Source organism: Salmo salar, unplaced genomic scaffold (assembly GCF_965601325.2).
Source record: "Salmo salar unplaced genomic scaffold, fSalSal1 ptg000917l, whole genome shotgun sequence".
Classification (NCBI taxonomy): domain Eukaryota; kingdom Metazoa; phylum Chordata; class Actinopteri; order Salmoniformes; family Salmonidae; genus Salmo; species Salmo salar.
Genome location: NW_027675553.1, coordinates 12,501 through 24,897, shown reverse-complemented (window position 1 = coordinate 24,897; position 12,397 = coordinate 12,501). Strand labels below are relative to the sequence as shown.

At 44.5% G+C, this 12,397-nt stretch overlaps 1 protein-coding gene across 1 annotated transcript; it reads right to left on the bottom strand.

Annotated features, from left to right (window-relative positions):
• Positions 1-242: 242 nt before the first annotated feature.
• LOC145877341 (tripartite motif-containing protein 16) lies at positions 243-12,328 on the bottom strand. Its single transcript, XM_082972657.1, has 6 exons — positions 11,700-12,328; positions 11,171-11,266; positions 5,226-5,459; positions 4,045-4,204; positions 3,860-3,919; positions 243-3,628 (listed from the first exon to the last, which is right to left on the bottom strand). The coding sequence occupies exons 1-6, from the start codon at positions 12,294-12,296 to the stop codon at positions 3,120-3,122; spliced, it is 1,656 nt and encodes a 551-aa protein (XP_082828783.1). The 5' UTR covers positions 12,297-12,328; the 3' UTR covers positions 243-3,119.
• Between the last annotated feature and the right edge of the window lie 69 nt (positions 12,329-12,397).

Below are 12,397 nucleotides of genomic sequence, written 5' to 3'. Positions count from 1 at the left end.
AGAACCCTCATTTAGAACCCTCATTTAGAACCCTCATTTAGAACCCTCATATAAACGCTCTTTTAGAACCCTCATTTAGAACCCTCATATAAATGTTCCTTTAGAACCCTCATTTAGAACCCTCATTTAGAACCCTCATTTAGAACCCTCATTTAGAACGCTCATTTACAACAACAATCAGCGTTTGAGCTGGACACACTTTTTTCAGAAACTATTTACACAAAAACACACACAGTCCTTACAAAGTTTATCTCCAGAATGTGAGCAGTTTATTTTTGGATGCAAATGGTTCATATATTCACAGAAGTATATATATTTAATCACTGAACAGTAGCAGACCTAACTTCATCTGTTCCTGACTCTGGATAGTGGATTGAAAAGACCACCTGTTGTTACATCAACACCAGACATCATGATTCATGGAAATGGACATTGGATTTTATCAAATATGAAAACCTTAAATCTCTTCAAATTCAAATCAGTCAGAAAATAAGGATTGTACATAAAACAGAGCAGAATAAATCATCACATCTGGGGACCATCACCACCAGCATGACTAGTATCTATGTGGACCCTACTACAGTTTAACCAGCTCAGCTATAGACTACACCAGCATGACTAGTATCTATGTGGACCCTACTACAGTTTAACCAGCTCAGCTATAGACTACACCAGCATGACTAGTATCTATGTGGACCCTACTACAGTTTAACCAGCTCAGCTATAGACTACACCAGCATGACTAGTATCTATGTGGACCCTACTACAGTTTAACCAGCTCAGCTACAGACTACACCAGCATGACTAGTATCTATGTGGACCCTACTACAGTTTAACCAGCTCAGCTATAGACTACACCAGCATGACTAGTATCTATGTGGACCCTACTACAGTTTAACCAGCTCAGCTATAGACTACACCAGCATGACTAGTATCTATGTGGACCCTACTACAGTTTAACCAGCTCAGCTATAGACTACACCAGCATGACTAGTATCTATGTGGACCCTACTACAGTTTAACCAGCTCAGCTATAGACTACACCAGCATGACTAGTATCTATGTGGACCCTACTACAGTTTAACCAGCTCAGCTATAGACTACACCAGCATGACTAGTATCTATGTGGACCCTACTACAGTTTAACCAGCTCAGCTATAGACTACACCAGCATGACTAGTATCTATGTGGACCCTACTACAGTTTAACCAGCTCAGCTATAGACTACACCAGCATGACTAGTATCTATGTGGACCCTACTACAGTTTAACCAGCTCAGCTATAGACTACACCAGCATGACTAGTATCTATGTGGACCCTACTACAGTTTAACCAGCTCAGCTATAGACTACACCAGCATGACTAGTATCTATGTGGACCCTACTACAGTTTAACCAGCTCAGCTATAGACTACACCAGCATGACTAGTATCTATGTGGACCCTACTACAGTTTAACCAGCTCAGCTATAGACTACACCAGCATGACTAGTATCTATGTGGACCCTACTACAGTTTAACCAGCTCAGCTATAGACTACACCAGCATGACTAGTATCTATGTGGACCCTACTACAGTTTAACCAGCTCAGCTATAGACTACACCAGCATGACTAGTATCTATGTGGACCCTACTATAGTTTAACCAGCTCAGCTATAGACTACACCAGCATGACTAGTATCTATGTGGACCCTACTACAGTTTAACCAGCTCAGCTATAGACTACACCAGCATGACTAGTATCTATGTGGACCCTACTACAGTTTAACCAGCTCAGCTATAGACTACACCAGCATGACTAGTATCTATGTGGACCCTACTACAGTTTAACCAGCTCAGCTATAGACTACACCAGCATGACTAGTATCTATGTGGACCCTACTACAGTTTAACCAGCTCAGCTATAGACTACACCAGCATGACTAGTATCTATGTGGACCCTACTACAGTTTAACCAGCTCAGCTATAGACTACACCAGCATGACTAGTATCTATGTGGACCCTACTACAGTTTAACCAGCTCAGCTATAGACTACACCAGCATGACTAGTATCTATGTGGACCCTACTACAGTTTAACCAGCTCAGCTATAGACTACACCAGCATGACTAGTATCTATGTGGACCCTACTACAGTTTAACCAGCTCAGCTATAGACTACACCGGCATGACTAGTATCTATGTGGACCCTACTACAGTTTAACCAGCTCAGCTATAGACTACACCAGCATGACTAGTATCTATGTGGACCCTACTACAGTTTAACCAGCTCAGCTATAGACTACACCAGCATGACTAGTATCTATGTGGACCCTACTACAGTTTAACCAGCTCAGCTATAGACTACACCAGCATGACTAGTATCTATGTGGACCCTACTACAGTTTAACCAGCTCAGCTATAGACTACACCAGCATGACTAGTATCTATGTGGACCCTACTACAGTTTAACCAGCTCAGCTATAGACTACACCAGCATGACTAGTATCTATGTGGACCCTACTACAGTTTAACCAGCTCAGCTATAGACTACACCAGCATGACTAGTATCTATGTGGACCCTACTACAGTTTAACCAGCTCAGCTATAGACTACACCAGCATGACTAGTATCTATGTGGACCCTACTACAGTTTAACCAGCTCAGCTATAGACTACACCGGCATGACTAGTATCTATGTGGACCCTACTACAGTTTAACCAGCTCAGCTATAGACTACACCAGCATGACTAGTATCTATGTGGACCCTACTACAGTTTAACCAGCTCAGCTATAGACTACACCGGCATGACTAGTATCTATGTGGACCCTACTACAGTTTAACCAGCTCAGCTATAGACTACACCAGCATGACTAGTATCTATGTGGACCCTACTACAGTTTAACCAGCTCAGCTATAGACTACACCAGCATGACTAGTATCTATGTGGACCCTACTACAGTTTAACCAGCTCAGCTATAGACTACACCAGCATGACTAGTATCTATGTGGACCCTACTACAGTTTAACCAGCTCAGCTATAGACTACACCAGCATGACTAGTATCTATGTGGACCCTACTACAGTTTAACCAGCTCAGCTATAGACTACACCAGCATGACTAGTATCTATGTGGACCCTACTACAGTTTTACCAGCTCAGCAGTACCAGTAAGACTAAACCCAGGATAGAGGGGCTGAGTGAATGTGGTCTGGACTCTGTGGAGGAGGGTCATTGTGTCAGAGACACTGTAGAAGGACAGAGTACCTGCCTTGTGATCCAGGTACACTCCTACTCTGGAGGACTGAGGGCCTGATACTTTAGTCCCAACATCATTGTGTCTGAAATAATAATCACCTCTATAGTACTGTAAACTCCAGGACTTGTTATTGTATCCAAATCCATTATCTGTCTCTGTTCTGCTGATGTCTTTATATGAGACTGCTGTAATAACATCCCCAGTCCACTCCACCTCCCAGTAACAGCGTCCAGACAGACCCTCTCTACACAGAACCTGCAACGTGTTTGTGAATCTGTCTGGATGGTCAGGATATGGTTGGACTTGGCCTGTATAGGTCACCTTTCTGTTCCCTTCAGACAGAGAGAGGAGTGTGCCTGCTGTGTTTGGGTCCAGTGTGAGCTGACAGGAATCTGGGAGAAGAGCAGAGACCAATGAGGGGAGTCAGAACAATAAGTTAAGTCAGATACTGTATCTACCCTGTCTTTGATTAGAGCACAGCAGAGATCAAATCAGAGAAATATGAGGAGTCAGATAGATACCCAGTCTTTGATTAGATCTACTATTGCTATATATTTCTAGAGGGATTGTTAGGAGTGGCAGTAAAAAGAGACTGTTAGTTACTTCACAATAAAGAGACTCACATTGTAACAACTGTTCTCTGGTCTTGGGCTCTGGAGGCAGAACAACCTCCACTATATTCACTACAGACACACAAACACATTGACAGAGAGAGGGAATGTTATCATCATACCATATTCCACATGTATATGACTAGTAGGGAACTTTCAATGGTCTAAAGTTGATGTTCTGATTGTTTTCAACACACCTGTAGTGGAGATCTTGGTCCATTCTCCTTTAAGGAAGTCTTCTAGTTTCTCTCTCAGTTCAGACACAGTCTTTCTCACATCTCCAAAGTACTGAAGAGGACGGACAACGATGCTGGGTAAGTCTGAAGATACACTGATACTGGAGAGAGACTGATAACTCTGGAGAGAGACAGAGACAGACAGAGAGACAGAGACAGAGAGAGACAGAGAAAGAGAGGGACAGAGAGAGAGAGAGAGAGAGACAGAGAGAGAGAGAGAGGGGGACAGAGAGAGAGAGGGGGACAGAGAGAGAGAGAGAGAGAGACAGAGAGAGAGAGAGAGAGGGGGACAGAGAGAGAGAGAGAGACAGGGGGACAGAGAGAGAGGGGGACAGAGAGAGAGAGGGGGACAGAGAGAGAGAGAGAGAGACAGAGAGAGAGAGAGAGAGACAGAGAGGGACAGAGACAGAGAGAGAGGGACAGAGAGAGAGACAGAGAGACAGAGAGGGACAGAGACAGAGAGAGAGGGACAGAGAGAGAGACAGAGAGAGAGAGAGAGAGAGAGAGAGAGGGAGAGAGAGAGCGAGAGAGAGAGGGACAGAGGGACAGTGGGACAGAGGGACACAGAGAGAGAGAGAGGGACAGAGAGAGAGAGAGAGGGACAGAGAGAGAGAGAGGGGGACAGAGAGAGAGAGAGAGGGACACAGAGAGAGGGGGGGACACAGAGAGAGGGAGGGACACAGAGAGAGGGGGGGACACAGAGAGAGGGGGGGACACAGAGAGAGGGGGGGACACAGAGAGAGGGGGGACACAGAGAGAGGGAGGGACACAGAGAGAGGGGGGGACACAGAGAGAGGGGGGGACACAGAGAGAGGGGGGGACACAGAGAGAGGGGGGGACACAGAGAGAGGGGGGGACACAGAGAGAGGGGGGGACACAGAGAGAGGGGGGGACACAGAGAGAGGGGGGGACACACAGAGAGGGGGGGACACACAGAGAGGGGGGGACACACAGAGAGGGGGGGACACAGAGAGAGGGGGGGACACAGAGAGAGGGAGGGACACAGAGAGAGGGAGGGACACAGAGAGAGGGAGGGACACAGAGAGAGGGAGGGACACAGAGAGAGGACAACATAATGATTGAGATGAATAGTTTCACATGAAGTTCATTTCATATCACATGTAACAAGACAGTTTAGTTACCTGGAGGAAATGGATGTGATCCTCTGTGTGTGAGAGCTGCTCCAGCTCAGTGCTTCTCTTCCTCAGCTCAGCTATCTCCTGCTTCAGTTGCTCCAGGACTCCTTCAGCTTCACTCACTTGATCCTTCTCTTGGGCTCTGATCAGCTCCTTCACCTCAGAGCTCCTTCTCTCAATGGAGCGGATCAGCTCAGTAAAGATCTGATCACTGTCCTCCACTGCTGCCTGTGCAGAGCGCTGTTAAGAGAGAGAGAGAGAGAGAGAGAGAGAGAGAGAGAGGGAGGGAGAGAGAGAGAGGGACAGAGAGAGAGAGAGAGAGAGAGAGGGGGAGGGAGAGAGAGAGGGACAGAGAGAGAGAGGGACAGAGAGAGAGAGGGACAGAGAGAGAGAGAGAGAGAGAGACAGAGAGAGAGGGACAGAGAGAGAGAGAGAGAGAGAGAGACAGAGAGAGAGGGACAGAGAGAGACAGAGAGAGAGAGGGACAGAGAGAGAGAGAGAGAGAGAGAGAGAGAGAGAGAGAGAGGGACAGAGAGATAGCAGTTAGTTAATACTAGTATCTCTACTTGCAAATTAATCTTCTGCACATCTATCACTCCAGTGTTTAATTGCTACATTGTAATTATTTCGCCACCACGGCCTATTTATTAACTTACCTCCTTTATCTTACCTCATTTGCACAACTGTATATAGACTTTTCTATTGTGTTATTGACGGTACGTTTGTTTATTCCATGTGTAACTCTGTGTTGTTGTTTGTGTCACACTGCTTTGCTTTATCTTGGCCAGGTCGCAGTTGTAAATGAGAACTTGTTCTCAACTAGCCTACCTGGTTAAATAAAGGACTTGTTCTCAACTGGCCCACCTGGTTAAATAAAGGACTTGTTCTCAACTAGCCCACCTGGTTAAATAAAGGACTTGTTCTCAACTAGCCCACCTGGTTAAATAAAGGTTTCATTAAAAAGTCTGGCAATAACTTAACTTTTCATTAATTAGACAGACTCCTCTAAATAGTAAATATAATAAAATAACAAAAAAAAACAGTTAAATGCTAAGTACTATACATAGGTTTTATTTAAAAAATAACAATAGAACCTATTTAGTACTATAATGGTATTTACTAACATAATATTATTACTATAATAGTTTCTAAAGGGGTTCTAGGCTACCCTACCCTAGAATTAGGGTTCAGGATAAAACAGGTTATACGTAGGGTTAGAGTTTCTGTACAGCACTTTGTGACATCTGCTGATGTAAAAAGGTCTTCATAAATACATTAGATTGATTGTTAGGTTCAGGGTATTTAAAGAGATAAACTGTATGGGTTTATATCTCTCTTGCTCCTCCCTGTGGTCTTCTGTGGGAACTACATACCTCATTCACCACACTTGATAGGCTCATAATCTGAGGTAGCAACTGAGTCAGAGCTACAAATCAATGATCTCCACCTATCCATTAGGTTTACAACTCAGTGAACCTGCGCAGCATTCTCTCTATTTGATGTCTACGAACCAACAGATTTCAACGATTATCATATTACCCAGCAGCCATTTAGAAACAAATAAAATAAGGTTATTTCTTTTTATTCTTTCTTCTGACTGTTTAAATCGGCCACATCTTGAAAAAGAGAACAGGGACATGCGATTTTTTGAGAATTTACACCTTTTTATATAATAAAAAAATATATATACAGTTAACCATGATCAGAATATGTTTAACGTTTGAAGGCTTTGCGCCAACCATCCCTGTAAGTCACTACAATCTATAACCAGGTGAACAGTGAGCTTCCTCACTAAGTAGCTGTAACCTAGTTAATAATAAGTTACCTGAGGTAAACCTACAAGGTTAGTTAATAATAAGTTACCTGAGGTAAACCTACAAGGATAGTTAATAATAAGTTACCTGAGGTAAACCTACAAGGATAGTTAATAATAAGTTACCTGAGGTAAACCTACAAGTTTAGTTAATAATAAGTTACCTGAGGTAAACCTACAAGGATAGTTAATAATAAGTTACCTGAGGTAAACCTACAAGGTTAACGCGGGCTGGAAGAGAATTACTTCAAAACCACAGCAAACAGCTGGGACATATAGTAATATTATGTATATAATATTATATCACTGGGCTCCTCTGTGCTAACAAACCCTGTGTACCACCCCTCCCCTGTTTAACCTTGAATTTCGTTCAGATAAACACTTCCACATTTAGCAAAACGAACCAACTCTTTACGGATCTGTTCGGTGATAATAAACGGAGGCAGATTAGACACCACTACTCTTGTCGAAATCAGCACCAACACACCCCTCACATAAATCATACTGGTAACTAGCCGGGTAACAAGACTCACCTTTTACATTACCACAACCACCGCCTTGTTCATTCTGGATACAGAGTGTATATGTTCCTCTCCCACCTGTTCACCGACCAGGATCAATAATTCCTCCACACCATTCTCCACAACGCACCAGAAGAGGCAGCGTTTCTTCTCCACTCGGTTGAGGACATCAAACTACCCTACTCCCTCCTCAACTCTAACCGATAAACAGCGGAAACCGATAAACAAACCCTCCCACCATGAGAAAATACATTTGGAAAATAGGCAAAAGAATAGCTGCACTCTTCACGAACGACAAAACCTCACGTTACCAACTTCTTCTTCTTCTATGGTATAATGGAGGTCCTCAAACCAACGTTAAAGGAGCATGGCGCCTCCTACTGTGCTGGAGTGTGTTCAATCACGCTTTACACCATTTCTAAATCCTCCTACCTAACTCAGTACTTCTGAGAAAATAAAAAAGATCCCTACTAACTTCTAATAGACCCTCCCCCATCCCCCAAATCCCTTCCAACCCTCCAACCCCGTCCAACCTCAATGACCCTACACTTCAATCTTTCCCTCTCTTCAACATCCTTACAACACTATAACAACACATGCTGCACCGTTTCATTGACAATACCCTCCAGACACAAACCATTCAGATGCTGCCAACCAGATGGAAGGACCAGTTCAATGTACAATGTCCTAAACACAATCGAGGAAACACCACCTCTTCCTTCCTAATCTGACCTTTGAACCTTGGTCCACCGACCTTTCTTTGGAGGGCATATAAATGCCGTCCCTTGTGCTCAGAGTCCCATCTCTTCTGCCACACATCTATCAAAATGTCTCTGATCTCACATTTGTCCTCACCTCTACCCAGTGGAACATTAATATATATTATATCTTGTTTTAAAGTTATTTTAGCTAACTAGTCTACAATTTCATTCCATTCCACACCTGAATGTGCTGGGACCCAGCAGAATCTCACTACTAGACCCATTCTCTCAATTCTCCATAATAACATTAATACCTCCAATAGTAGGTCACTCCTAATAGATTTACCAGATGATAAACTATTCAATACAGACAGAGAATCTGAGGATACTATAACTCTAACAGGTTGTACGTCCTCCACCCACTGGAGGACAACTATTATCACCAACAGTTCAACTGAGTACACTGACAGTTCATCTGTTAGTCTTCTACATATCTGCACATCACATTCAGGAAGGTAAACACCTGCTCCTGTGGGCCCACTATCTGGGCCCTTGGATCCATCTGTGAAAAGAGGTAAAAAAGCATAACAACTTCTACCAGTGTAATTGTCAACCAGTTTCCCTTTATCACTGACTTCTGACCCAATCTTTCCTTTTGTCTACCAAGGTTAGATCAACAACAGGATCTGGGAGTAACCATGGAGGAACATCCCCTATCACCACAGAAAGGGCCAACCTCCAACTCCCTGAAACTACTCTCATCAGCAAGCTTTCCAACTGTCCAACCAAAACCACTGCCTTGTCTACTAGTATATTCCCAACAGTCATCTAGAACAGTAGCAGTGGGATGCTCAACCTCACAGCCTTTCAACCCAATAAGCTAATGACAATTTATTACGTCGTATATCCAAAGGCATCTCACCTGCCTCAACTGGTCTATAATATAAATCCATTATATTTTGTGATACAAAATGGGAAAAGGGGAAATTATGATAATACTAAAAAACACCCTTCTAACTAACCCTACACTCATTAAAACCCACTACCCCATTCCACTACTTTGACCCTATCTGCTCCTGCACCAGGCCAACTAACCCTACACTCATTAAAACCCACTACCCCATTCCACTACTTTGACCCTGTCTGCTCCTGCACCAGACCAACTAACCCTACACTCATTAAAACCCACTACCCCATTCCACTACTTTGACCCTATCTGCTCCTGCACCAGGCCAACTAACCCTACACTCATTAAAACCCACTACCCCATTCCACTACTTTGACCCTATCTGCTCCTGCACCAGGCCAACTAACCCTACACTCATTAAAACCCACTACCCCATTCCACTACTTTGACCCTATCTGCTCCTGCACCAGGCCAACTAACCCTACACTCATTAAAACCCACTACCCCATTCCACTACTTTGACCCTATCTGCTCCTGCACCAGGCCAACTAACCCTACACTCATTAAAACCCACTACCCCATTCCACTACTTTGACCCTATCTGCTCCTGCACCAGGCCAACTAACCCTACACTCATTAAAACCCACTACCCCATTCCACTACTTTGACCCTATCTGCTCCTGCACCAGGCCAACTAACCCTACACTCATTAAAACCCACTACCCCCATTCCACTACTTTGACCCTATCTGCTCCTGCACCAGGCCAACTAACCCTACACTCATTAAAACCCACTACCCCATTCCACTACTTTGACCCTATCTGCTCCTGCACCAGGCCAACTAACCCTACACTCATTAAAACCCACTACCCCCATTCCACTACTTTGACCCTATCTGCTCCTGCACCAGGCCAACTAACCCTACACTCATTAAAACCCACTACCCCATTCCACTACTTTGACCCTATCTGCTCCTGCACCAGGCCAACTAACACTACACTCATTAAAACCCACTACCCCATTCCACTACTTTGACCCTATCTGCTCCTGCACCAGGCCAACTAACCCTACACTCATTAAAACCCACTACCCCATTCCACTACTTTGACCCTATCTGCTCCTGCACCAGGCCAACTAACCCTACACTCATTAAAACCCACTACCCCCATTCCACTACTTTGACCCTATCTGCTCCTGCACCAGGGCAACTAACCCTACACTCATTAAAACCCACTACCCCATTCCACTACTTTGACCCTATCTGCTCCTGCACCAGGCCAACTAACCCTACACTCATTAAAACCCACTACCCCCATTCCACTACTTTGACCCTATCTGCTCCTGCACCAGGCCAACTAACCCTACACTCATTAAAACCCACTACCCCCATTCCACTACTTTGACCCTATCTGCTCCTGCACCAGGCCAACTAACCCTACACTCATTAAAACCCACTACCCCCATTCCACTACTTTGACCCTATCTGCTCCTGCACCAGGCCAACTAACCCTACACTCATTAAAACCCACTACCCCATTCCACTACTTTGACCCTATCTGCTCCTGCACCAGGCCAACGGCCTGGGAGGACGGGACACCACCACTCAACACACCCTGGAACTCTTCTGAAGTCAAATCTAGTATGACCAAATACTTCTCTGCAGCTGCCACCAAAACATATTTTTTTCTGTGATTTACATTCCATTTCTGTGGTACAGTTGATAACCATTTGCTATGAACACTAAGAAGCCAACCTTACTGAAGCATATATCACTGGTTGGCCCATCCCTCTGTGCTGTCACAGATCTACTACTCACAGGGATCCTCTCAGGATTCTTCAGCCTTGACCCATCCTCCTCTACTTTCTTCACTGCCTCAGCAGTGACAACCTGTTCCCAACAGTGGGGTCAGTGGGATTGGATAGGGGCCCCTCTACCTCTCTCTCTCTCTCTCTCTCTGACTGGAGGAGACAGGTGAAATGGTGTGTCTCCTCTGGTCAACAATACTCACCTTGAGAGACTCCACAGCCTGTTGGAGCTCCTTCAGCTCCTTCTCTCTCTCCTGGAATCTCTGCTGGACCTTCTGCTGACTCATCCCCAGCTGCCTCTGTGGAGAATCACTCTTCAATGAGCTATCAAGCTTTATTAGTCCAGTAGATCAATAGTATAGTAATGTGACATAGGGCCCATAGAGAGGAAGATCTAAAAAAATGGATGGTCCATTTACTAAATGATATTTATTTGTTGCTATGTGAATGATTATAGTTTTTATGGTAGGACTACATGTATCAACAGGTTGAGACTGAACTTTGGACTCATAAAAGGCCATTCAGAATGATAATAGTGTTTGACATTATAAAATGGTGATACATCTGGAGAATCTGGGTTAACATATCAATATACTCAAGGTTTGTGTTCATATTTGTTCTGCTGAGGATCCATTTCATTTCAATGATCTCATATTCAAACAGCCTTAGTTCCTACTGTATCTTTAATTCTTTGTTTATCAGACAGTCACCAATAAGTTGTTCTGGTCTTACCTGTTTCTCAGTCCTCTCTGCTGCAGCTGACACTGTATCATGGCCTTTATGTTCATCCATTGTACACAGATAACAGATACACTGCTGATCGGTACGACAGTAAACCTCCAGCAGTTTGTCATGATGAGAGCAGATCTTCTCCTGTAGTTGTGCGGTGGCTTTGACCAGCTTGTGCCTCTTCAAAGCAGGAGATTCGTAGTGAGATTGGAGGTGAGTCTCACAGTAAGAGGCCAGACACGCCAGACAGGACATGAGTGCTTTCTGCTTTCTGGTCCCAGTGCAGACATCACACGCCACATCTCTAGGTCCAGCATAGCACAGAGCAGGAGGGGGAGCAGCCTGGAGTCCTGTCTTCTTCAGTTTCTCCACCAGCTCAGCCAACATGTTATTTTTACTCAGCGTCGGCCTCGGACTGAAGGTCTGTCTGCACTGAGGACAGCTATAGACCCCTTTCAGAACATCCTGATCCCAGCAGCCCTCAATACAGCTCCTACAGTAACTGTGTCCACAGGGGATGGTGACTGGTTCCTTCAGTAGATCCAGACAGACAGAACAACAGAACTGGTCCTGGTCCAGCAGAACTCCCTGTTGAGCCATTTGGACGGTTGTTCACTCTCACACAGACAGACGACACAGAGACTCAGATCAGTTTCGTTTCCTCAGAAGACAGTTTGTGAAGGGGGAGGGATTTTCTGGTT